The sequence below is a fragment of the Aptenodytes patagonicus genome, chromosome 3 (genome assembly GCF_965638725.1).
Source record: "Aptenodytes patagonicus chromosome 3, bAptPat1.pri.cur, whole genome shotgun sequence".
Lineage (NCBI taxonomy): Eukaryota > Metazoa > Chordata > Aves > Sphenisciformes > Spheniscidae > Aptenodytes > Aptenodytes patagonicus.
The window spans coordinates 94,143,611-94,171,173 of record NC_134951.1 but is presented as its reverse complement, the minus strand read 5'-3'; the positions used below and the strand labels follow the sequence as shown (position 1 = coordinate 94,171,173).

At 36.3% G+C, this 27,563-nt stretch overlaps 1 protein-coding gene across 2 annotated transcripts in view; it reads left to right on the top strand.

Annotated features, from left to right (window-relative positions):
* The window catches only part of STRN (striatin), a 73,934-nt gene that overhangs the window by 35,836 nt on the left and 10,535 nt on the right, over positions 1-27,563 (top strand). The window contains exons 6-16 of one of the 2 annotated variants that reach the window (XM_076334252.1): positions 3,120-3,255; positions 5,165-5,300; positions 9,118-9,228; positions 12,202-12,345; positions 15,034-15,170; positions 19,631-19,806; positions 20,840-20,887; positions 21,558-21,679; positions 22,520-22,687; positions 24,858-24,998; positions 27,338-27,442. In XM_076334252.1, the coding sequence (XP_076190367.1) occupies positions 3,120-3,255; positions 5,165-5,300; positions 9,118-9,228; positions 12,202-12,345; positions 15,034-15,170; positions 19,631-19,806; positions 20,840-20,887; positions 21,558-21,679; positions 22,520-22,687; positions 24,858-24,998; positions 27,338-27,442 (1,424 nt within the window). Of the gene's footprint in view, positions 1-3,119; positions 3,256-5,164; positions 5,301-9,117; positions 9,229-12,201; positions 12,346-15,033; positions 15,171-19,630; positions 19,807-20,839; positions 20,888-21,557; positions 21,680-22,519; positions 22,688-24,857; positions 24,999-27,334; positions 27,443-27,563 lie in introns of both variants that reach the window. The other variant, XM_076334251.1, reaches the window with a different exon arrangement.

The following is a 27,563-nucleotide window of genomic DNA, read 5'->3' as shown; positions in this document are numbered from 1 at the left end:
TCCTTTTTGAGACCTTTTTGGGTTTTTTGGTCTCCCTTTATTTGCAACAGGTCCTGAACCTTGCTATAGTCTTGCCTCACTCATGCCTGTAATACTACAGTTCATTTATCAGTCCCCACCTTTGGAGCTCCATTCTATTGTTTTCACCCATTAATTTTTTAAAAAGTATTCTAGACTACCAAAGCCCTGGAAATGCTGAGTTGTGTTTCTTTTTCTAAAATGGAACTTAAAGTAATTTATTATACTACCCTATCTCTGAATATATTTTTGCCACTTCTGCTTTTTTATGTTGCTTTGTGAATGACCCCATAAGAGAAACAAACTAAACAGATGGAAAATAATGAAACAAGCAAACTTCAAATTGCCATCAAAGTACATAAGGTAAATTAGCTCAGGCTAGACGTTTTCTTAAGTATATTTTACAGTATTCCTAGGTGTTCATGCTGACGGTAATATGTAAAATGCATTATGCTTATGTGTTGCTAAAGGATGAAAAATAGCTAAATTATTGAGTTACTTTTTATTTGACTGCTAAAGTGTATTGGGGTACAATATAGCCATCAACCCGTCTGTCAGCTTGAAGCTTTTTTTCCCTGTAGAACCTTTAAATACTTTAAATATTCTGTCACTTCTGTTTTCTTTTTTTGGTTCTTATGAATTCTTTCTTGGAAGTTGTGCCTTAGCACAAATAATGTTCTGTGGTACTATGCTGACTTTGTACATTTTTGTACTGTGCAGGAGTTTTGAAATACATGATAAACTACTGGGTTTTCCAATGCACGAGGTGCCTTTTACCCCCTTGTGTAAATGAAGATATACAATTACGTATATATCCTGCCCATTGAAGTATGTAATAATTAATATGATAGTTGAATTCAGACCAGTTACTTAAAGATATAACCTTCTCTTCGGTGGTCACTTTGAACTTCAGTGTGAGAGTGCCTGATTTAAGATCAGATGAGTACAGAACCAAATCTAGGTATGAATTACTGCGAATACTGGTACCTGTAGCAGGATATCTGTCTCTTATTAACAAGTTCTGTTGATTAAAATTTTATATTCTATGTTTGGTATTAGTTCATATGTTGCTATTTACTGTAGCATGTCTGATAGTTGCTAATACAGATCAGCAGCCATGATGTTTTTATACAGCAGATTTTTACACAGCAAAATACAGAGGAAAAAACAGAAATACCAATTGTGGTCAGATGATTTAGTCCACTAAGAGTTGACCAGGACACACAAAATTTGCTGCAAATCAAGAAGTTAGTCAAGTGAAGTACATTACAAGTTTTGTCTTATCAAGATTTCTGTGTTGGAAACAGCAAAATAACAGTACCCTAGGATTTCTGTGAAAATGCACATTATTACTACAGATTCATGAGGTATTATAGTCTGCCAAAATAGTGATTACTTAAGGAAAAAGAAAAATATTACAGAGTGCTTTCAGGTTTGTCATAGAAACAAGAGGGTCAAAATACTTCAGGAAGTAAGGCAAATTGGAAGCATGTTTGAGATCGTTCTTATCTAAGATAAGATGCAGGAATGTGGAAGGAATATTCTCAGTAAAACCAGTGACCATGAAAACATACTGTATACATCATGGTATATTATGGTGCTGTGTATGTGGAATTTCTAATGGCAAGTGAAATCTTTATTGGTATTTTTGGGCTGTAAAGATGAGTAAATAAAAAAAGGGTAGAATAGCAAGTTGTCTTAATGAGATGCAGACATATTGGGGCTATGAAGAAGCCACTCCCGCTAATTGTTGTCATGTAAGCATAGAACTGCTTGAGCAGACACTGTGTAAGGAAGGAATTGTGCTGCTTATCACGCCTTATTACACATCAGAGCTTTTGCCCTTGGATGTTTCCTGTAATAAACCTTTGAAAAGTGTTATGAAGAAACACTGGAATAAGTGGGTGATGGACGGTTAATCAGGTGTTTGCACTGCAGGGAGTTTAAAAGGCCTTGCTATATAGGCTTGTTAGTTGACTGAACCTTTTTAAGTGGGTCATAGCAGAAGCAAAATGTAGCATTAGCAAGGCATTTACTGGTAGTAAGGGTGACTGTACAAGACAATTTAGAGCTACAATTCTGAAAGAGAGAGAGATTTCTATTGTTTCAGTGGTTGTGAAAATCAAGATGACGTGCATTTAGTGATGAACTATGAAAAACAGACTACTGATGAAAGGTAAGAAAACAATAAAGCTTGTCTTTACTGCTGTAAAGTCATATAAAGAATGTACAAGGTTTTACTGGAAGTAATAATTACAATTCAAACTGAGTAAGTTTTTCTTCACTGCTTTATCTTTGAGGGTTTGATGGAGGAGTGTCTTCTGCATAGAAAACACGGTACCTGTTGTTAATTTTAGGATTGCTTTAATTGTACTTTGATCAGAGTTTTGATAATGGTTACAGTCCTGCTTCCTGGATTCTTCCTCTTCAGTTGTTAATATGTCAACCCTTATGCTTCCTGTTCTGAGGCGCTGCCTGAATTTGTGCCAGTGCAGTCGTAATTTTACCCAATCTTCGTCCGTTTCCTTATTTTGTTTAATGTTAACATCTATGTAAACATTATTTAGTCATCAATGATATTTTCCCATTATATTGTTTTATAGTGGCAAATTTACCATGCCTCAAAAGTTAATGAATGATAGATCTAGAGTTTGATGTTTCCCAACAAGGTGAGGAATATCAGATAGCAGCAGCAAAGTTTTCCTCTACCCTGATACACATGTGGGAGGCCAGCTTAGTAGCTGTAACTCATGTCCTTGTTTCTGAGGCTTTCAGTGATGGTATATCAGTATTGATGTTGCTTTTGGGCACATAGCAGATGAACATTTCTTTAAAATGCTTTTCAAATAAAAAATTGAAGTGTCTGTACAGTTAATTGCAGCTGGATGAAGAATAATTGTTGGTTCTAATAAGATAGTTTATGGATAATGTTTAGTTTTTTAATCCACAAACATTTTTACATATAGTAGTCCATTTTTACTTGTAGGCTTATTTTAGTCTCGTGTTGTTGGACATCATAAGACAGAACAGACTGGTAATTGCAAAAGTGACTTTGTTATGATTTCTTTTGACTCATGGTGGTGGTTGTTGTTGTCGTTTAGGAAACCTGAATTGACTGACTCTGCCTCTCTGCTAGAGACCTTCAAGTTTCTTGAAAACGCAGCTGCAGACTTTAGTGATGAAGAAGATGAAGAAGATACTGAAGGAAGAGAGAAAACAATCATTGATACCGCAACAGTGAGTGGAAAAAATAATTGAAAAAGTTACGAAGAACAGAAAAAGTGAGATTAATGAGATGTCTATATGCAAAGTATATGACTGTGTATGTACACGTGCAAATCATTAATGCATCTTTATGATGGTCTGTCCAAGCATGTGTGCATAAGAGGAACTATATATGCATTTCTGAGTTTGTGCATACAAGTTAAGCTTTGCCATCTTTATTGCTTTAAGTTTGCAGTGACAGATTAAAATTTTTTAAATTGTCTTTTTACTATTCCATACTGCCTAGTATTTTTGATATATTTTGGATACAATTTTTAAGGTAGCAGATGTCTTTTTTTTACAATTTTCAGCTTAGCTTTAAGGTATTGTTTGTAATGTTGCATGTCAAAAATGCATTGTTTCTTGAATATTTATATAAATGTATTGATATTTAAAATGACTTGTAGAAATGCATCTTTGTAGGGTACAGAACAGAAATACCACATTTGTCTTCAAATAGCTTGTGGAAGGAAGAAAAAGTATAACTGGAAAAACACTAACGTGGTTAATAAACTTTTTTGTTTGTTTATTCAGTCAAATACCTGAATCTCCTTCATGATCTATACTTTGCTATATGATTTGGTCATATGATCACATAATATAGATACATACAATCAGTACTCAATTTTATCCTCTTCTTTTCAAAATTAATATTTATTCAATGAGTTGTGTTTCCTAACAATTGAAGCAGATAAGAGTTACGATGGATGTGATTGTTTCTATGATCAGTTTTAAGAATGAACACTTAAAAAACCGTCAGTTTTAAGGAGTTTTTAAAGAGGAACTTTGTAAACTTGTTCCTGTCATCCATGGACTGTGAACTAATGTCTGAGACTCTTCTGTAAAATCATCTGTAATACAGTATGTTCAATAAGCCTGCTGAAGGAGCGAAGCTTGAAGTTTAGAATTGCGTCAGGTTTTGAAATTGGTTCATTTTATTTAGGGGAAACAGTCATTCATCCTCATGAACTATGGGATGCTGGCCTATGTACTGAAGTCTTTTCAGACTGACCCTTAGCAAGTTTCCAAGTCAAAATATTGTGATGAATGTAATTCTTCTTTCTCTGTAGAAGTAAAATTTATGCTACAGATTTCATGTATCATGGCATCAGCTCACCTGTTAATCAAAGAACTGTAAAGCATCTAGTCCATTTTGATTATTGAGGGAAAAGTAAATTTATTGCAGAAAGCATACAATGAGGTCCTTCATTAAAAGATGTATTTTTTTCTTTTACCAAAATTTGGTAAATTTTTTTTTTTTTACCAAATTTGCTTTTGAATTTGAAAGGGAAATGCAGTTTAAACATGGAACTACTGTGTTTAAATAACAGTAATATCTGAGGAAGCATTCAGGATGGAATGATTTTTGCCAAATCTAAGCAAATTAGCTCTTGTCAGTTATGGTTTTTTTTTCCTGGGCTTCTCTTTTGGTCCACATGTAGAGTGATTTCAGAGGTGAGAGTTAAAAAGGCTGTTTTCAGAGAGGCAGAGTGAGATTGGTTTTGCTGAAGTCGTTTCTACAGCATTTTGGGTTTTTTGTTTGTGGGTTTTGTGGGTTTTGTTTTTTTTAATCTGTATTAAGAGAAAGTTTGTACTTTTCTGGTATTAAAAAAAATAGTAGCGGTCCAGGTCAGCATAGAGTCATTATCAAGTGATTGATTATTGGTGGTCACAGGAATAAAGATCTACAGACAAATTTCATTTTGACTTAGAAGTTTGAACAAAGTCTGTATGCTTATTCCAAATTTGCTTATTAATGTATACTTTTCTGCTTCTTCAACTTTCTGTTAGGACTTTGCATAGAAGACAAGACAGTACTGCTCGGTATAAAGATGTGCGTGTAACTTAATTCAGCTTTTTTCTCTCCTTCCTGACCTTTCAGATTGTAAGGAAAAGAGTGCTATCTGACAGCAGTGAAGACAGAGATACAGAAGAAGCTTTGAAAGAGTTTGACTTTTTGGTTACCTCAGATGAAGGTGATGGGGAATCGAGAAGTTCAGGAGATGGAACAGACTGGGGTAAGGAAATTTAATGGATTGTACCAGGAGAAAAAAAAGTTGTGCTAAGAATATATTGTGAGTGAGTGATTGACTGAGATTTCTGTCATGATTACAGCACCTTTTGAGTATTCCTACAGTGAATAATTGGCAGACTGAAGTCCTCTTGACATAATATTCTCATTTTTCTGTATACTGCTTTAATGTAAGGATTCTTCAAGGTTTATGCTTCTGGTCATTGTCTTTTTCCTTTTCTTTAATAATAAGGCAGATAGAATTTGAATTTTATGAGTGGAATTTCAATGTGTTTTTCCAGTGACCCATGCTAGTGAAGGGCTCTGATAAAGCTGTATTTTACTATTATGACATGAAAGTTATTTCGTCTTCTTTGCTTTCTCCCACTTTGATACAGAGAGTAATGTGAGTCATAAAGACTGAATTAGTTGTACTCTTACTGCGTGTTAGCAATTTGGGCAATATGAACTATTCAGTTGCTCAAATTTTCTTTTATAATTTATCAGAAGAATATATCTTTAAGCCCCTTAGTCATAGATAGACATTTCATAAAGTGTTATCTGCCCTTTGAGGTTCATGTCCTGCAACCCAGAATGCCATCATCCACTTTACCTTGACATAATTATTCCGCATAAACCCACTGCATAGGGAAGGGAAGAAGGAAGAAAACTGGTTAAATATCTTGATGGGGAGTTGTTTTCTCATTAAGCTGCTCTGGAAAGTCTTAAGCATAAGTGGACACAGGGAGCTATGGAAGATGAATGGGAAATAATTGAGCTTTATAATAGAACTGAAACCTTGACAGACGAATAAGCCATGGTAGCTGTGGCTGTCACGTGAGCTAACAGCTCTGAGATGCTGTATTTCACTGAAGCCGTGTCCAACTCCAGGTTGGACTCCAAATTATTGTTCAGTGTGGTGTAGTCTCTCTGCTTAAGAGGATGTGTCTCAATATTGTTAGATACAACAGTCAGTATTCTGTTCACCAAACAACTTTAGGAATGTTACTCTTTTTTACGAAAAATATTTTTATTAGGTTGTTCTGATACTTCTCTTTTACAATTTTATCCATTTATGCTTGATAGGTGTACCTATTGGTTGTGTCACCAAAAAGTTTGTATGCCAACGGGAGCTTTTTTGTTCTCAAATTCACACTTCTGGTTTATTTTTACTTTCATTGATGACAGCTGAGTACAAATGAGCACATGTCTAACACTAAAAATAAATTGTCATGGAAAGTAGTAGTTTCATTTCTAGTTATAGATGTTCATGTTTTTCAATTACTTGTTTCACAACCTGTGTCTTTTATGGTAACTATATAAGAATAAGCTTCTTCAAGGAACTGCCATTATGAAACACTTCTGTTAATTTGATTTAAGTGAAACTTAAATGTAGCATAGAATAGTGTTGTGTAGTGAGGATAGAAGCAAACAGAGGAAGTTCTTGCTTCGTTTTGGATCCCAAGCATTACTGATCGGTTACATTAATCTGTTGAACCCATTTGGCTTGAAAGATCCTCGGAAGCGTTCAGGTAATTTTTAAACTATAGAGCACTTGCACAGTAGTAGTTCAGGATCCACTTGTGAAGTTGAACAGAACTTGTGGGACATGCAGGAAGCATCCTGGGACAGTCTAAAGAAAATTAATGTATTAAGTATTTTCCTGGCAACAATAGAATCTAATATAAATCCATTTAAACTTTTTGTTGGAGGAGAGCAAAAAATCTTGTCTAGCCAGGGAGGAAAAGCATTATTAAAATTTATAACCTGGTCCCAGAAAGAATACATACTTGTTTCTCTCAAGCATGATTCTCATACCTTTTTTGAGTTTTTCACGCAATTTTGGATCATTAGTGGTACTTAATTGGCCATATGTATTAAGAGGACATGACTTAGCCCACAGACCATCTTTTTTAGAGTCTATCTTCAGCTTATTAATACCTCTCTATTTTCATAGCTGCTGCAAAAAGATTAATGCCTCAAGACTTCGGGTCTTGAATTAATCTGTCATTAATGAGTATAGGATCGTGACTAGAGGGTTCAAAGGAGTGAGAGATCATCTAGTCCAACCTCCTGCTCAGGTCCATTTGCAGCAGGTTACTCTGGCCTTCTTCTGGTCAAGTTTTGTTTACCTTCCAAGGAAGGAGTTCCCATAAACTCTCAGGGGCAGTATTCTGGTATTTGACTGTCCTCGTGGTAAAAAGTATTTTGTCCTGTGATACAAGTCCCAGCAGAGTCTGTCTCTGTCTTCTCTGCACCTGCCCATTAGGTAATTGTAGGCAGCACTAAGATACCTCTTTTGCCATCGCTGAACACTCACAGTAGTCTCAGCCCCTCCTTGTAGCTCATCTGCTTCAGCTGCCTTAACCATCTTAGTGGCTCCCCCGGACTTGCTATACTATGTCAGTACTAGGTACTTAGCATTACACTTACAAGGTTTCCCAGTATAAGAAATATTATACTGGATGCAGTACTCAAGGTGTGGTCTCACAAGTGCCAAACAGAGGGGAATAATCACTTCTCTCACCCTACTGGCTACGTTCTTGTTAATACAGCCCAGGATACGGTTGATTGCCTTTGCTGCAAGAGTATGCTGCTGACTCCCGTTCAATTTGATGTTGATGGAGGATCCCTAGGTCTTTTTCAGCATAGTTAATTTCTAACAAGTCAGTCCCCATAATAACCCATGTCTGGTTTTGTATCTTCTGTCCAATCATAGTGACTCCCTCGGATTGTGACTGATAGTGTTGTGGTTCCTCTACAGACATTTAATACCCTTTCTGCATATTAGTCTGAGGATGAATTTATTATTGTCCGTATTTTAAAAAGTCCAGAATAGTTTATTGATGTACGAAGCAAACTTGGTCTGAAAGGAATTAATTTTTAAATAATAAGGTTGAGATTTTAATGAGGAAAACAAAGCAAAAAGATAACGCATTTCAAAAGATTTTGTAGCTGTAATGGTCATGAAAATAAATATATATGAGGAAAAGCTGTATTAGCTCCCTCTTCTCGCAAGTTATTTTTCTAAGCTGCCTCAGTACAGTCTTTCCATATGTGGAAAAAATGACTAGGAGATTTGAACTCGCGTAACACATTTTGTTCAAAATCTCCAAATACCGTACTATTGGAAGAATACTTCTTCTCTGTATCTTGTCACAGGGGAAGCAATTTGAGAGAGATGTTTTTAAAAAAAAAAAAAAAAGTGGGGATTTTTTTTTCATTAGGCATGTTGGGATGTTTTGTGTATTTTTTTCAAAGATTAGTAACTCAAGCCTTCCCCTTTTTGTGAAATTTCATGGCTTTAGTGCTTTAAGATTTTATTCAAACCTTGGTGATATGTATACTATGTTCCAAAATGATTTAAATGTGCTGCTGCTTTGTGTAAATGACAACATAGCACAAAGACAATGAAATGAGAATTTGAAATGCAGTGACGCAACATCTGAGTTGTAAAGTTATGTTGACCAGTAACATAGCTGCTGCTTCTAGATATAATAATTCTTTCCCTGGAGGAAACAAAAAGCTGAAAAATATGTCCTGATTTATTATAAAGTAAATGTTGCTTACATTTATGAACAGCTATGTGCTTGGTTGTAGAAATTAGGCATGTGAAATTTCATCTCAATTTATTGTTAATAAAATTCTGAGCAAATAGAAGTGGAATGTGAGTAGCAGTTTTACAGCTTTCACAAGCTTGGTGCTATTTCTGTCTGTTTAAAATAAAAGACAAATGCCATTGACAGCAGCTGTTACCTCCTTCAGTGGAGATCACTTGGTGACATTATTGAAAAAGGATGTTTCATTTGTTTCACTTTGTTTAGAAAAGGAAGACCAGTGTCTCATGCCTGAAGCTTGGAATGTCGACCAGGGAGTAATAACCAAACTCAAGGAACAATACAAAAAGGAGCGCAAGGGGAAAAAGGGGGTTAAGAGTAAGTGGAAAACATTGCACCTTAAAATCATAAATCCCACATTTTTCACACCCTTAATTCTATCTCTCTTTCAATGTTTTCCTAAAATTACTTACTCTTTTACTTTGCTGCTCCTGACTGCTTTCCTGTTCACCAGTTCTCAGGGGTTGAAATTAATGATGGTCAATCAAGTTACCTGATAAATAGTTGGATTAGATATAACTTCTTCCAACCAGGTGTTGGATTAATTAAAAATTCTTGCTTTGAGCATGGATTATGCTTTTGTTATTCAGAAACTTAAATTGTAAAAGGCATTGGTTTAATAGTTCACACTTTAATAGAAGATTTCAGAACCCTTTCTTAGCTGGAAACATGCCAGTTTCACAGGAAGAGTTAAAGTCTGGTATGTAAATAAAAAAAACCAACCAGAAACTGTCTTGAGTATCCTATTAGATGACAGAGGGAGAAAACAGGTTAATTTCTACCCCTGTTTATACTTAACATTCACAACATGAAAGTCATGCTGTCATCATAATTTGTTATGCAGGGCTCGAAATAGGAAGCAACTCTGACCATCAGTTTATTTGTAAATCACAGGATTTATTTATTGACTTTCATACCTGTGGGACTAGCCTTTAAAAATGTTGGGTATTGTTACCCAAGCAAAAACTGTGATCAGTATCTGAAATACAGTTTCTAGCCCTGTATTATATTTTTTGTTACATTTCTTGAAATACAAATCTGTTTTGTAAAATCAATGTTTTTTGATAAGTAAGCCTTAAAACTTTTTGAACTCAGATGAAGTGTTTAAAATGAAACACTGTATTTGCAGCTATATTTCAAACATCTAGCCATATTGAGAATTCATGTGTGAATTATGTAAATTAACAATATTGCATGTAGCCCAGTAAGAAATTTGAGGGATGTTTCTCCCTTTGTGGGAAGATGCTTATGAGTACCAAGGAAATTTGCACTTCCAAAGAGACATGCATAACTATGCAAAAGGTGTCAGATCCTTGCATCATTGAGGCTGACTTGTTTTGTTACTTTTTGTATTGATACTATGATAAGCTGCTGCTCAGCAGTTGGTTATGTTGCTGAAATTGTGCTATCAAATACACAAACTAAAGCTCCTTTTTTTCTTTTTTTATGAAAAAAAGTAAATCATTACCATACTTCAAATTTCTCAAGTGATATTTTTGTCATCTTTGGAATCATTTAAGTTACTGGAAATTAACTGCAAGTCTGACAAGAAGCTGAGCTGGCCAACTAAAGTGTTCATGTTTCACAAAATTAATTCTAAATTTCTTTATAGTTAAGATAGAGAGGGCATACCAATATATGACTTCAGTGAAATTGATTTTTGTAATTTGTCTGTTATTTTTAAAATATACAGACATGCTATGTAGTTCAGGGTAGATAGTTGTAGGGTTAACTTAGCAGAAATTATTTAATCAAACCGTTGAGATTATATTCTTGAACAGCTGTTGAATGCTTTTTATTTTTTATAATAAAACTTAATATTTAATTGTTAATATAAACATAGCTATTATTGGAATGTATTTTATATATTTATGAGAAAAATTCCTGATGTAAGGCAGCACTTGGACATCCAATGCTCCTTCATGAAGATAATTACTGCTCAGTAGATTATACCTACTGCTCAGTACATTTACAGTACATTTTGGATTGATTTGATTGGTTTGATCTTGGGAGACCAAATGGTTTACTGCAGTACAGAAATTAAGCATCTTTCCATGGACAAACCATCGTTGGAAGGGCATCAATGCAGACAAATCAGGAAGAATCACAGACTGTTTTCAGCTATTCATGATATTGCACGTAGTGAAGAAGAATGTGAGGAAGGAAGCCCGAGGAAAAAGAAGGGACTAAATATCTTGACATTAAATTGTACAAAGTTTGTTTCTATGACTTTAATCTCATCATAAATGGTGCTTAGACACTGAACTGCTACTAAGTAAAATACTGTTTTTATAAATCCGATACTATAGTAAAACAATCTTGCAAAATCCTACTTACTATTTTCCTGAATCAAGTAATATTTTTGTGACAGACAAGTTAAATACAATTTATTATCTGTCATTATGGTTAGGGTGGACAAAGTAGAGTTTGCAACTGCATTAGTAAACTTATGATTTTGCAAGGCTGTAGTAAACACTCCTGTGGAGTAATAAGAGAATAGAATCATAGAATGGTTTTATGAGAGAATACATATATTAGAGTACACTTCTGTGTTAAAGCTGCTTAAAAATAGCTGTATTATTTACTGGTCTAGGAAAAAAACATAATGGACTATGGGTAAGACATTTTCCCATTCTTAATTAAACTTACAACAGGAAAAACTACCGAAGATATGTTTCAGCCTCAATCCTATATAAAACAGTCAAAACAGGGATGTGGGAAAATGATGGAGCAAAGCACAGGTAAGTGTCAAGAAGGGCATGGGTCTTCACCATATGTAGCTTCAGGAAGTAGGCCAGTGAATCCAGTTGCATTTATATTTTAGTATAACTTTTTGGATTATATAGTTCACGATACTACACTACTGCACAAATAAATTTAAAATAATCATGTTGTCATAAGAATGTGCTGCACAAAATACCTGATGCACAAATTTTAAAATATTCACAAATGTCAGCTACTGTTTTGGAAAAGTAAATATTCTAATAATCAGTGTGACTCAGTTGGAGGCAGTCTTCAGCATCCCATGCAAGTAGCAGTATAAGTTTATAAATGTGGGGAAAAATGTGCATTCACAATTCTCAGTTGCTTCTATCACTTTCTTTTCAAGAAATTCATTTCATGCTGGATGATTAGTTACTGCTGAAAATAGGTGCTCATTAGTTTTTCTGTGGTAACGTTATAATGCAAGGTAGGATCCATTGTTGCATGTGCTGCTGTAGCTATCTGATATAAGCAGTGCTGTCATGAACTATGCATAAACCATTTAATTTTTTGTTTTTTTCTGGTTAGGGCCCAACAGGTCAAAGCTGCAAGATATGCTTGCAAACTTGAGAGATGTTGATGATCTCCCTTCATTACAGCCATCTGTTGCACCTTCTTCTAGGCCCAGTAGCTCAAGGCTCATTGAACACGAGATAAACAGGACAGATGAAGGTAAGTATTAAAAATGGGCATACACCTTTGTATAGGGTACATGTTTATAGTTACTTCTGCTTAAAGATTATCCTTTAAGACTTTCCAAGCACTTTACGTATACTGATTCAACATTGAGTTCTGTCTAAGTGTGACAAATGGCATTCCCATTCCTCCCCTCCGGTCACTATTAGTAAGGTCAAGGCACCTACCTAGGTAAAGTCTTGGCTGAATACCTTTGAACATGATGGAAAAAGCTCATTTGGCACTTGTTGGCTTTGTAATATGAGGATCTTAAGTCACTTGCTTTTGTTTGTGCTCAGGCCTGGCAGTCAAGTGTGGAACATAAACTCGCAGGACATAAGAGCATCTGTTTTTCTCCCTGTGAACATAATTTTAAATGTATGTGTATATATATATATACACATATATACACACATGTGTATGTGTTCTTTTTTTAAGTGCAAAGATAGAGGCTCTGCAGGTAAATGCAGGTGGCTAGGCATAGCTTTTTAAATGCATGTAGGGAATCATACAGAACAACTTCCAGCTTGCCAGTGTATTAATTTCCATAATGTATTCCAAAAATAAAAAAAAATTCTTACAGCATCTAGTCCAAGTATGGAAAGCCACTTATCTTTGCAATAAGGCATGTGGTTACCTTCGTTAGTGTTATGTCTGAAAGCTGCTAAACTACCTATTTGATTCAATATTTGAATTGCTGTAATATGCAGCATAATGAAATAAATATATGAGGCTATATTAATCTGTAGAAGATCATATCATGTGCTCTTTATTGAAATGGTAATATGTCTCTTGAAAAATGATCAAAACACAGGTTTCACTTAGCAGTCTTTCAGTGAGTGTGAAAAAGTAGGTTGGCCAAGTTGTAATTAAGATGCATAAAAAGCCCTGGCGTGTGGCATAGTTACCAAAGATCTCAGTAGTTCTATTTCCTACATGTTCAGTGATTTCTCTTTATGAAGAAGGGGGTAACTTAGCAACACTTTGAGAAGTGGAGGAATTTTTTGTTGAGTGTTTCCTTTCCAACTTTTCTCACATGTACTGAGACCCATATTAGCAGAGCTCTATTTTCATGTCCTTTCCAGAATGTGTTTTTTAATTCAGAGACTCAGGTGAACTCTCACAAAAACAGAAGAGGACAGCTGATTGTTATCAGTCTTGAGTTCAGTATTACAAACTATTAGCTGTGTATTCCTTTATAAATCTGAGACTCTATGATATTTTTGGCATACAATTTTTTTATTCTAGTAACTCTTCAAATTTGATGTCCTGTATGTATTACATGTTGAGTGGAATATTACATCCTAAGTTCAAAAGAGAGAAAAAGAGAATGATAGTTTAGACTTCAGGGTGAAGAAGAGACGTTTGTGATTAAAAGGTAATAACTAAGAGACCTAATCAAACGGCAGAGCTTGAAGGGCTTTTATTTGGTTGTAAAAAGTTAATAGAAAGCAAACAGGACACTCAATAGAGGTATGAGTGTGGAAGGGAAAGACCACGGAAAGACTAGCTTACTTTATGCTGGATGGACTGGAGGGGAATTAAAAAGCATCTGAACCTGATGCCTTTGGGACAAGAGGGAAGCAGCCTGATGAACAGATCAGGCTATTCATTGTAAACCATAGTTTGCTTGGTTTTAACTTAGCGTTGGTGCTGTTAGGCTAAATAAGATGCTGAGAATGAGATGGCGTTTCATTTTCTCTCTCCCTGGTAGCAACAGTATTTGCCAAGGCTTGTATTTACAATGGAGCTAAAAGGGGAAAAAATTGTAATTTATTGAAAAACCCTTATAATTTGAGACAAAAGGTGTATAAAATTTGAGTGAAGTCTCTTGCATCCAGAAGATAACACTTTTTCATCTATTCAGTGATGTATAGATGTATAGATATCTTGTGATGTATAGACTTGGAGAGCTATTGTACAGGAAGAAAGTTCTTTTGAGTCATACCACTTGCTGCAAAGCCTTATGTGGTGTGTGTAAACTGTATTCCTCTTAGCCTTTGATCCTCTCATTTCTAGTCAATCTGCCTATGGATGTGTTTATGTTGCAGTGACTGGAGCTCCTATGGGCATGCTATAGCAGCTTGTAAACTAGTAAGTTTGGATACTGCTAGTAAAAACCTGGAATTCAGTGCTGACTAGCCTGTTTGGTATTTAAACTGATTTTATGAGTAGTGATAAATTCTCAGCTTCCAGTCGTATTGCTAGATTGGAGTGCATGTGAACAGCTTTATTGTAGACATGCTTTTGGGTGTGTGTGGATAGTGTTAGGAAGGAAGACTCCAGCTGCTCCCACCAGCTACTTTTGTCTATATTTTTGCTACTTCTCCAGAGCCTATTTGCATATTTTACAGTGGAGTTGGGGAAGGGCCTGAGCTTTTCTGTGTTACTTTTGCATTATATACGGGTGAATGATAGTGTACTCTTCCCACCTGTGACTAATTACACTTGCTGTCTTGAGTCATGCACACCTCAAGTTTAAGTATTATGTTCAGAGGATACCGTTTATTGTTAAGTACGGTGATTATCTTTAGAATGGCTATTTTTTTATGCATCCTTTTGTATCTTGTTGCCCTCAGCTACTTGAGAGATGTTTAGTATTTTGGAAGTAAAAAATATGCTTTTATTAATCAATTTTGTATAAAGCCATGTTTCAGGATTTTTTTTGTTTTTGTTTTCTTGCAGTGGAAGCTTTAACATTCCCTCCTTCTTCAGGGAAATCTTTCATTATGGGAACAGATGAAGCCCTTGAAAATGAGCTGGGTCTTGGAGAACTGGCAGGCCTTACAGTAGCCAATGAGGCAGATTCACTGACTTACGATGTAAGTGGTTGTTAATGGTAACTCAAGGTCCTACTGTCTACTTGCTGAAGGCAGATGCAAGTTACATGTGTTTAGACTCAGCAGAAAACATTTTCCTGTTAAAATTATGCTGCCAAAGGATGTCACAAATTTTTACTTGACATATCTGTTCTTCCCATACACAGCAGCCTTGAAGCTCTCTCCAAGTCTCTCTCCCCTCATTTGCCTGCAGTGTCATTCAAATAGTTGAAAGTTGAAAGTAAATGTAATTAGGGATAGTGATACAGCTGGATACTTGTAACCCCAGTAATGCTGAGCAAAATTAGGAGTAGCACGGTCAGCAGGTTGAGGGAAGTTAATGTCCCCTCTATATGGGGCTGGTGAGGCCATACTTGTATGCGGTTTTGGGCTCCTCCACTTCAAGAGGGTTGTGGAGAAACTGGAGAGTGTCCAGTAGCATGTGACTGATGAGGAGATGTTGAGGGAACTAGTCTTGTTCAGTTGTTAGGAGGCTAAGGGATGCTTGAATAGCAGCCTACAGGTATTGGAAGGATGCTTATAAGGATGACAGAGCCAAGCTACTCCATAGTGCCAGGTGTTAAAACAAGAGGAAACAGTAGCAAATTATAGCTTGGGAGGTTCCCGTTGGACATTAGGGGAAAAAGTGTTACATAGGAGGTGATACTGAAGCAAGTTACCCAGAGAAACTGTGGAATCCCTCTCCTGGGAGATGTTCAAGACTTGGCTGGGGGAGAGCTGTGGCTTACTTTAACTGGAGTGGGCAATAGCCTCATTTCAAATGGGAAGCTGGACCAGAGACTTTTTAGGAGACTCTTGTGGCCAGCGCTTCTGTGGCTATGTGTGTAGCCTGTGGGCTGCTTTTTCTTTCACTTTTTATGAATCAGATTAATCTTGCTATTGCATTGTCCAGCTCTGTCAAGGCTAAGGGATTTCAGAGGTGATTTTTTTAGTATCGTGTGTTGGGAAGGAATCATACCCTCAGTAAATCTGACTCTCTTAAGTAATCACTATCAGGGATTTTACTATCACAAATCAAATCTGAGACTTCAGAAATAACCTGCAGGTCCTTACTTTAAAGTTCTACCCTTGTATGTACTTGTAAAGCAATAAATTAAATAGTTAATAAAAGTTTACACACATTTTGAGAGTGACACTGCAGAGATGTGCTCTACTACTATAGCAAGTTTCTGAGCATGTCATGTGTTGTGAATCATCACGATTGCAATGATATAGAACATCTCTGCTAAAATTCAGTATTTTAGCATTATCTCCTAATTTGGGTTCAGCTCTTAATTTTTTTGCTAATCTTCCCTAACTTTGTCTGCAAAAAGGGGTAAGATGATGTACAGATTTCATTTCTTTTACAGTTACACGTAAAACTTCAATGCTGAATTTTTAAATTCAGAGGACATGACAAACCTAAACCATCTGTACAAGAGCTTCATGTTTTCACTGCTTGACTTCATTGTTCAAGTGTCCATATAAACTATAGTGTTTGTCCATGTCTCCATATCCTGAAGTAACAGCTTTCATGTATGGAATCTAGCGTTTCTTTATCCACCCCTATCCTTTTCTATGTGGTTGAAAATATTAACTTCTGTTTGTTCACTTGTTAAATGCCTTTATGAAGTCCTGTGATCAGAAATTCATAGTCATGCTTACCTCACCTCTTATCTTCTCTAGTGTTGACAATTTAAAAAAAAATAATTGTTTACAAAGCTCCTTGCTCTTGTCACTGTGCTTTTTATTGAAGCAAAATGAAAGGCTAGTTTTTCCATTTCAAATTTCACTGGAAGTTTAGCTTACAAATAATATAATCTGTTTTTATTTTGGACTACTTCATACCATCTTCCAGCTGCTAAATGTCAGTCAGGTAGGATTAGTGGAAACTTAGTATGTTTTTTTCAGTGTCAATTTTGAATCATATGGAGAATGAAGTTGAAAGATTTCATGTGAATTGGTCTTTAAATGTATTTGCTCTCAAGAGTTGCAGACACTTTCCTATTTTCAGTCCCTTTTTTCCGGCTGACGCTTTTACTAGATTCTTTTCTTCTAAAACATGGTAGCATTAGCCTACCTCATTTCATGGTTTAAGTTTTTTACATGTTGCTTTGGCTGTCTGTAAATTAAAGAATGGTTTTCATTTGGTAATGGAGATGATGAATTTGTTACCCCAAAATGGAAAATTTTCTTTAAGTTTTTTAGAATATCTAACAAGATGAAATTTCCTAGATTGCTAGCCAATACTCTCTTAAGTTTATCTTTTCTTTTTGCTTCCTTTACACAGTTATCTTAACAAATCTTCACTTTGGTTCTGTTTTTTTCCCCTAATCTGGGTAGATAAAGAAGCTTCATAAAGTTGTAATAGTCTGAGTACTGTACATAAGAGTATCTGAACTACAAAATCATTACATTTAATATTGTGCACTGACTTGGAGGTTTTGGACTTTGCAGTAGGCTCTTGCTTGACTTCCTGCAACTTTGAACAAGAGAAGTGTCCATAATCCTACTTGCGTATCATTGCTGTTTCTGGAGTTTTCAGGTTGTCTGTATAGACACAGATATTACTATTACTGGCAAATCCAGATCAGGTGCTAATTTTGGGGTTGAACATCCTTCTCCCCACCCCCACTCACCCCCCCAACTGCTTTTCAAGTCTCGGATTACCTCACTGTTGTATTTTAGTGGGGAGAGAGAAAAGGAGGCTGGCTGCCATGTTAGCAACCCAGCCTCTCACAGCTTGTGAGGCTGGTGGGTGAAGAGGAGTGACGGTGGTGCAGCCGGGCAGGCGGTGTGTCAGGGCTAGGATCTGTTTCCACCTCTGCCGCTGCTCTGCTGGCTGGGCCTGCCCTCTATCTACTTCCCAATTTATAAGCTAAGCATCTTGGATTCCTTTGGAAGAACATCTTTGAATGAATGAGAAGCAAATGGAGAATATTATCCTGCTAAACTGGCACGCACTGTTAGGCCGTCTGAGGTGTCTGTGTGGCTTTTGCAGATGTGACACAGGACCTGTGCTGCTGGTATGGCAGCTGGAGGGCAGGCAGGGTTCCCTCTGTCACCTAATCGGCATTAGATGCCTGTGTTGAGGCAGCCAAATTCCTCTCCAGATATTTGTGAATACTCTGTAAGTCTTGTACCCTTTTTGCTGAGACTTTCTTGGCCAATCTCCAGAAAACCTGCCAGAGCTGCTAATCTTGCAGTCCTGCCCCATCCTTGCACCAGCTCCAGCGTTTGTCTGTTCCCTTGTTGAGCCAACTCAGCTCAGTAAACTGGCAAAGAAGCTGAGCTGTCTCCCTGAGCAGACAGTACATAATTACTAAGAAATATGATGAGACAAAACCTGCTGTTTGTTACGACTCCTTTCTCATTGTTTAAAATCTATAGAACCTCTTAATTGAAGCATATTTCTATTACTAAATCCAGAAGTAACAAAACTTGAGAAAAAGCACTTTTGTTCTTAAACCTTCCCCCCCACACCATTCCAGAACAAAATGTGGATTCTTGAAGTGGCTCAAAACAGTTGTCTCTTCTTTGCAGTTAATGAGACTAAATTATTTGGGATTATCTGTAGCTTTCAACATAATGAAGTCATCAATATTTGAGTTACAATTGTTTGTTTTCCTGGTTTTCCGTAACCCCCATCAGCAGTGGTTATGGGAAGGTAAATTTAACTACGGCAGTGTTGACTGACAGAGTGATAAAAGTCTGTCCAACGTTTTACATCAACATTTGTTCAGAGGAGCAATGTTGAAGTAACTGTTGTTTTTTCAAAGGCTTTCTTTTTGGATCCACTAAAAATGCATTTATTGCCAAATAATTGTGTCTGTATATACGATAGTTTATTGCTTGCCAGTTACATTCTTAGTGTGTAGCCAAGTCCTTTTTGCCCTTTTCTTTTTTCTGTCAAGCTTTACTTGTCTTGTGTTGTTACAGAGCTTGTGTTGCCTTAGGTGAGTGAGTTAGATTGTGTTCCTTTCTGTGCTACTAGAAACTTCTCTGTTTCTCTTAAATCTTTACTTCAGAGATGCCATGTCAGTAGTACTTCGGCTATTCAGGGATGACAGCTTGGTTGAGTCAGGCCCAGTATTAATGAATGAGCCAGTAGGTATAGATCAACTTTTAAATACCAAACTGAGTTCACAGCAGTATCAGTCAGAAAGGTACTTTTCAGCTTTTGAATTGTGTAACTTAACAGACATGGAGTATTTCAGATTTGCACAGAATGTATTACTGTGGATGCGACATTACTTGTTGCCTTTGTGGAATACATCTACCTTCGTTCTCATTTTGAATTGTCTGATCAGTGTTAAATGGACTATTGCTTAAGAGCAGGTTCTTATGAAAAGTGGGTGAGGTAATTTGACACTTCTGAAAATGCCAAACTGAATTTCTGATTTCTTCCTTTCCTTGTGCCTTCCAGATTAATTACAAGTTTGGCATTTTTTTTTTTTTATTAGATAGCAAACAATAAGGATGCATTGAGAAAGACTTGGAACCCCAAATTCACATTAAGAAGTCACTTTGATGGAATAAGAGGTCTCGCTTTTCATCCGGTTGAACCAGTCTTAATAACAGCTTCAGAGGACCATACATTAAAAATGTGGAATTTACAAAAAACAGCCCCAGCAAAAAAGTAAGATTTTTTTTTTTTGCTTTGTTTCAAAAAACATTTTCATTTATGAAGGAAAAAAAATACTTGTAGATGCCGCTTCATTGGATGGTCCTTGGAGTTAATGGAAATTGTTCCTTGAATTTAAGAGTAGGAAAACAAGCTCTTACAGAAGAATGGAGACTTTTAAAGAGTGCCAGAAGAAATTCATGCCTGTTTGTCAATGTGTTTTGTTTCTGAAGATGAAAACCATTCACTTTTTTATATTTTCCTTGTAGATAATATGGCAAATTAATTTACTAGTGAAAATATTTGGATGTGGCCTGTTAGTGTGCTTGCGTGTGTATATAAATGCATTTTTATGCATTTATATATATATGCATATGTATGTATACACATAAATGCATATACATGTGTACAGCTTTAAACTTTGACAGAGATGTTGCTAGGTTCCTTTGTACACTGTCTCTTGCGTGTTGCTGGGGATTTGCAGAAATGAGAGCCAATTCTTAGCAGGGCTAATATATTAAGGGAGGACATCATACCTTTTAGGAGGATTGGGCAAAGCATGTGGTCTTCCTGCAGTCTGTAACAAACACCTGATTTGGTAAAGTCCAGAGCAGCAGTTTTTGAAGTGGTTTGTAACTGTGCTACAGCATTGGTGTAAAACCAAGGTGTCATAACCTCCTTTCCTCTGGTAGGGATTGGGAACACTTAATTATATATTCCATGTGATACTGATGGCCCTCCACTCCTTCCCCACCATTGATGTACCTACCTACTGATTTGACTGGTGTGTGAGAGTTTATGGACTCTCTGCCTTGAAGGTCTTTAAACAAAAAAACCAAAAACAAACCAACCAAACAAATCCTATCATACTTTGAAAGAATGCAAAGAATTCCTAGACATATGAAAAATCATGTTGGGAGAGGAAGTTGTGGGAGAAACACTTCAACAGATGCAGCAGTGATTTTAAAAATTTAGCAATTCTGGCACATTTTTGTAAAGCATTGTGTAAGATCATATACATGTTAACATTTTCTTGTACTTCATTTAGGAGTGCTTCTCTTGATGTAGAGCCAATATATACCTTCAGAGCACATAAGTGAGTATTTCCTGAGAAACATTGTCATATTTTGAGAAATATATGATTTTTAAGCAGTCACAGAATTTTTTTAAAAAGTAATTTCCACCTTGTCAACTAGTGATTTCATGTGATGCTTTTAGTTCCCATGTTATTTAAAATATCTACATATGTTCATCTCCTTTCTGCATAATTATTTATGTCTGGAGCTAGGTACACCACAGTTTTAAAAAGAAAAATCTACAAATTATACAGTTCAAATTCAATTAGGTGTTTTGTTCATCGTTGCAGCTCTTGCCTTTTTGTCGGATAAGTGCATCTGTAGAATGAAGCTGTTTGCAGTGAATTAAAACCTACTGAATCGGTTTCATGAAAGAGCCTTAGATCTTTAAAAAAGGGAAAAAAGCTGTTTATGCAAAATAACAAAGCCAATAGTTTAAAAGTGTGACACTTTTCATATTTCATGTGCATAATGATTAAATTGTCCTGGTTGTAGTTACATTACCAAATATTGTGGAGGGTTTTTTGTGAGAAATGTTGTAGCATATGATCTGACTATGCAGAATTTTTGTCGTGGTCTGTGCAGCAAGTGAATTGTATCTAACAGGGAAATTTGAAGATTCCATTGACACTGTTTTTCACATAATGGAAATGTTAATAGTCAACGTTTCTCTGGGGGTTTGTCTTCCAGTGGACCAGTGCTCTGTGTGGTGATGAGCAGTAATGGTGAACAGTGTTACAGTGGGGGAACGGATGGCCTCATCCATGGCTGGAATACAACCAACCCGAACATTGACCCCTATGACTCTTACGGTACGTTGCTGTCACACACACCAGTGAAATGATACCTTTAGTGACATTAATGTTATGTGGCTAAAATAGTATAATTGGTAGGTAATGCTTCTTTGAAAATTTAAAAGAGAAAATTGAATGTTGACTTCAGTTACTTTAAGTAAATTTTTGTTTTAATACTGATGCTGGTTGATGAGAAGATAACATTTGTCAGTTTCTTAGAAAAGGCCTTGATCTCATCACAATTTTGAGAAACAGCTAGGTTGAAAAAGTACAGGACTAAACCTGATACTTGGCAAGTACAGCAAATGTGTATTTTAAAGTTCTTGAATGAATCTCTTTGTATAGTCTGAGACCAAAGCTGTTAATGTTGTTTCCAAACAGCTAAAAAGGCCCAGTTCAGTAAGATTTACCAGATCTGAATGGATGTCAGCCTTGTGTCTGTGTTTTAAAACATTTTTCACTTCTTGTAGCTTCAGATGCAGTTGGCCTCAAAGCTGGCTTTTGGAAAAAAGAGACTGATGTGCCATTAATGGCTGTTTGAGCGTGAATTTTAAAATCAAAGTGTGTTTTGCTGACTTCGATACTGTCCGTTCTGCTGAAACTTTTTTTTGTTCCATTAGTTGTAAACTGGGTAACTGAATGCCACGTATGCTGATGAAATTCAAGCATCTTCATGCAAGAATAATTGAGACTTCTATATTGATATGACCTGATTGGTCTTGTTTTTTGTTTTGTGGGTTTTTTTTTTTTTTTAAGGACTAGCTTCTTAAGGTTGGTCCATAAACACAGACCAAGATACAACTATTGACTTAATTCAAATTTTGTTTTGAAACGTGGTTTGTTGTGTTTTGTTCACAGATCCTTCTGTTCTAAGAGGTGCTTTTGTAGGCCATACAGATGCGGTGTGGGGTCTGGTTTACAGTGGAGCACACCAGCGTTTGCTGTCCTGTTCAGCAGACGGCACTATACGTCTATGGAAAGCTATGGAAATTGCTCCAGCTCTCAATATATTTAATGATAATCAAGGTACAGAGAATTGCCCTACCTTAAAGTTCATGACCGTCACTGTTCAGACTGCCATAATTTTGGCTACTGAATAGAAATCTTTCTTGTTTGTTTTGCTGGATTTTATCTTTATGAATGTTTTTGGGAAGAGTAAATTTCGGGTCCCTTCTCCTTTGACACCAGCTGAATAGATACCTACATGCAGAGGGACAGTCACGTACATCTAAAAGCCAACTGCTGCAGATGACCTGCTGATGTTACTAGAACTGTGGAGTATAATGTATCAACTCCATAGTTCAGATTCAAGCTGAGTTTCCATTAGGTCCTTGCTTTTGGTTTGTCCTTTCTTCCCCCAACAGAGGTTTGGAGTAGCCAGTGCTTCGGCTCAGGCCAGTGTCATCATACCTTCTCAGATTACGTTCCTTGTGTCTCTAACACAGAGATTTCAGTTGAATTTCTGAGTTGGCACGTTAACTAAATAGCAATAACCTAGTCATCCTAAACACTGCTAGTTGAAAAAATTTAGTCCTTTGGATTTAGTTACTGAAATGCCGTGCACAAATCAAAGTCCTATTGCTTAGAGCCTAATTTCTTAAAGTTGCTGTTTGAGTAAGTGCTCTAGAATGAACCCGTTGACATTGCCAAATTCTCTTAGAGCTGATCGTCCTAAAGGCAACCCATGAACCGAGACAGTTCCTTGGCTCTTCAGAACAACTTTGAGGCAAAATAAGTAACTTTGGCATAACTGAACAGGCTTATCGAATTACGGTGTGAAGCTGGTCGGATCTGCCATTACTTGTTAGTTAAAATAGGCTGAGCAAAATAGAAATGTTTCATGTATTTTAGTTCTGGCAGAACTGTGTTTCCAAAGGTCTGCAGGGTTCTGTGAAAAACATAACTGGTTTGCTGCCAGCTTGCCTACCTGTCTGCTTTGAAAACTTCCTGGTAGTGTTTTTTTTGTTTGGTTTGGGTTTTTTTGTTGTTTTGTTTTTAATTATTAAATTAAGGGGGAAGGGGGAGTAGTCTTGCCTCACAGACCTAATCTTTGGGGTTTTATGTTCCAAACTGAAATGAAACTCAGTTGTGAAATTCAAAGATCCTCCTTTGAAACTGAGTTTTCCTATGGCTTATTGAGAACCTTGAACAAACTCTAAAATATCTAGCAGTCATCATTTAAGTCCTTTAGATTAACCATTGTAGGCTTACCAGGAAGCTGCAGATAAGCAGGCATGGCAGTGGTAGAAAAGGTCACTTCAGAAACAATACATGTTTTCTTCTCACAATCCTTTTTGGCTTTTTTTGAGTATCTGTAGATAAGTACCAGCATTCCTGAGGTGGTGTGTCCAAGAAAGATGTTTCTCCCATGAATCTTAAGTTTAGAGAGAGGTGATGATATTTCTGCATTATTTGGATCCATGGACATTAGGTCGCTTAACATTCAGTGTCTCACTCTCTACCTCCTCCTCCTCCTCCTCCTTGCATCTGTTGCAACCAGTGTTGTTCTTTCACATAGCGGGTGGCGAACAGGACATTCGAGGAGAAAAATTCTAAGGGATATTTCCTGTACCCAAGCTCTGCTGATTTGGCCTTCTGTCCTGCAGTGTTCAGATAGCTGCAGTGTAAGGAGATCAGATGTATACTGTAATAGGCAGGATGGAAGAAGTATTGTAATATGAATTTATAATGTATTTGTGTAACTTTCCATGCTGTCAGCATATAAAATTTGCACCTGAAAGCTCTGGGGGTTTTTTAAGCTCTGGATTTGCCTAGGTTAATAATAACGTTAATCATCTGTCATGTAAATGATTTTACAACTTCAATTTCATGTCCTTTTACTTGATGCAATGGAGGTTTGGTTGAGAATTGCTCTTACAGTTAAAGGAAGGAAAAGGGGGCAGGGAGTTCTTAGTTTCTTAATTCCAGATAAATCTCTGTCTAGCTGCTGTTCTGGATACAGCATCTTAGTAAAGAGCGTTGTTGATACGCATATCAGATAAATAGGATTAAAATAGTGATCATGCAGGGCAATCTATTTGGAGTGGTATAATGTAGATTTTAAAATGTAACATTTCCTTTCATAATCATGACCCTTTTGATACTAAAGTACTTACTGTTTGGGATTTTTAGTTGGTTTTTGGTTTTCTTTACACCAACTAAACCTTATGAAAATGTTCTTTACATTGTTTTCTAGAAATGGGAATCCCTTCATCAGTAGATCTTGTGAGCAGTGACCCAAGCCTCATGGTAGCATCATTTAGCAGTGGACACACTAGCATTTTTAACATGGAGACCCGGCAACGAATTCTTACCCTGGAGTCCAGTGTAGATACCTGTATGTATCAAAAAACAAAACAAAAAAAATTGCTTGTTTAAGATCAATACTGTTGATAGTCTTTTCAGTGTTTCCAAACAATTAAGCAGTGTCATGATAAATTATAACATGAATTATGTTACAAGCTGTGTTTTGAGATGTAACAGTGAATTACCACTACTACAACAGACCTCGTGGGTATTTCAGTAGCAGAAGAGTGCACATACTTTTGAAAGAAGGTAGAAGAAACAAGCCCACACTATCTGAATTCCTCTTCAAGGAACAGTAGCACAAGGAGAAGCACAGGTTTCTTTAATAGAGTCCAGTGATCTTTGCAGCTTCAAGATTTCCATTCTTTCTTCCGTCCAAAATTGCAAGATAATGGTAATATCAGGAAAATCTAAAGTTGAATTTATTAAAAATTTGGGAGTTTGTGTGGTGTATTCTTTTTTCATTTTTCCTCAGAGGTGTCCCTTTTCTAAGTTTTATATGCACTTTTGGCTCATTTGCAGTTGGGCTTTAGTTGAAGTTTTCACTGTAGGAGAAAAGCAAAGCTCCAGTGGCAGAGTATTCACAAGGTCCCATATAATGCCTTGGGTCACGGCAGTGGCCAATATCAGAAGTTTTAGAGGAAACTGTAAGGAGCCTGCTATCAGTAAATTATTTTACCCCAGCGTTAGGAAAGAGACCAGAATGAGCTGAAGCATGAGGTTTCATATTCAGACCAAAATGGTAACCTGATAACAATATAAACGTTCAGTCTTTTTAAAAAATTTGATAATTTTTTCCCCTAAAAGTTTTACGTCAGTGAATTCTACTGTTTAATTATATATTTAAAAGGGAATAAGCCCTTCTTGTTGGCTTTGCTGTTTTAAAATAGTTGAATGACTGTAATTTTATAAGAGGGAATGGAAAGTGCCATCTCTCTTCTTTATATTATTCTTTGCTACGCAGGATTTTTTTTTAACCCACATCTTCGTTTCTGTCTGAAAAAATAGTCCTAAATCAGTTACCTGATTCAGTGGATGTTACCTTTCTTCTTTTTTTTTCCCTTCTATTTTTTTCACCACCTCCTCCTTACTGTAATTCAGTAATATTCCTTTAAGAAAATGAGACTGCGGTATGGCAACCAGCAGTCCCTGTTTAGTATCTTTAGTTATATAGCAGTACTATAAAGCTTACCTATGTTTAAAAAAAAAACCCCAAACAATTATTTCTACAAGAACTAGGCAAGAAGAAAATGAGTCACCTGAAATGCCCTACCACCACCACCACTTAGGGACTCCGCTGTTCAGTATAAGCCTCACTCTGCTTGGCATTTTAAAACTGTGAGGATAGCTGGCTGTGATGCAGTCTCATGTGCTTTTAGTACTTTTAGGAGGGGTTTATTAGTATGGATGTGTTTTTTTTCCTTAATTTACACTTTCATAATTTTTAAGTTTCCTGTGGATGCTGACACTACTTGAAGGTTCAGATTTTTATAGAAAGATGTAAATTGAAGTCTTTACTACCTTGGTAGCAAGTGATCCTATAGTAGTATTCTATTTTGTTTTTTTTAGTAAGAATTTTGGTTAGATGATGTGTGTGTTCTTTGGCAGCAGTTTAACTGAAAACAGTCAACTCCCACATGAAAGAAGATAACTGTATTTTGATGTTCTGTGGAGTGGCTATTTGTGTTTTTGTGGTAATCTATGCCTCTTAAGACCACTCTTGCACTAGTCTGTGCATCACAGCAATGCTCAGATTTCTAATAAAAAAATCCTATACACTTTTTTGTGTGTGTGTATAAATATGATATTTCAAGATTCTTGAGGGCTAGGAAAATAGGTCTCCTATGAATAGTTTATCATTCTTTTCTTCAATAAGAATTTTAATCTATGTATATCAAATAATAGTAGGTGGGTTTTGCTCTGTAAGGTTGAGGGCACAGGATCCTGTTTGCTTGGAAACATACTGCCTGCAACATTAACTTTCCTGTACTGTCTGTATGTTATGAAGAAAGTTTGGCTTGACCAGAGAAGGAATGTGGAGGTGGGGAAGTGCAAAAAAGATATTTTCACTCAGTTTTTGGCTTCACATTCTTGCCTGATGTGCCCATCTAAAACTGTGGCCAAAAGTTGGACCTTATTTGTTTGTATTCACACTCATACATGTGGTTTATGTATGCCTCTGTGTGTGTGTAATTTGGAAAGTATTTTAGAGTAAACCACATTACATAAGGTGCTAGTTGAGAGTTTCCATTATAGAAAGGTAAGAATTATTTTGCAGATGAGATTGATTACATGTCTATTTCTTAGTAGCAATCTTTCAAGAACTTAGCAATTTACATGTATTGATATGTGTGGGTTTTTTCTTAGCAGTCAGTTCCTCCTGTCAGATAAACAGAGTCATCAGCCATCCAACTCTTCCAATTAGTATCACTGCTCATGAAGACAGACACATCAAATTCTACGACAACAATACAGGTATGCATCTTTTCAGCAGGTCCTAGTCATAGTGGTTGTATAACATAAAACATAAACAGAATTTCATTATGATTAATAGTATTCACATAAATGCTGAGGGATGTTAAGAATTGTATATCCT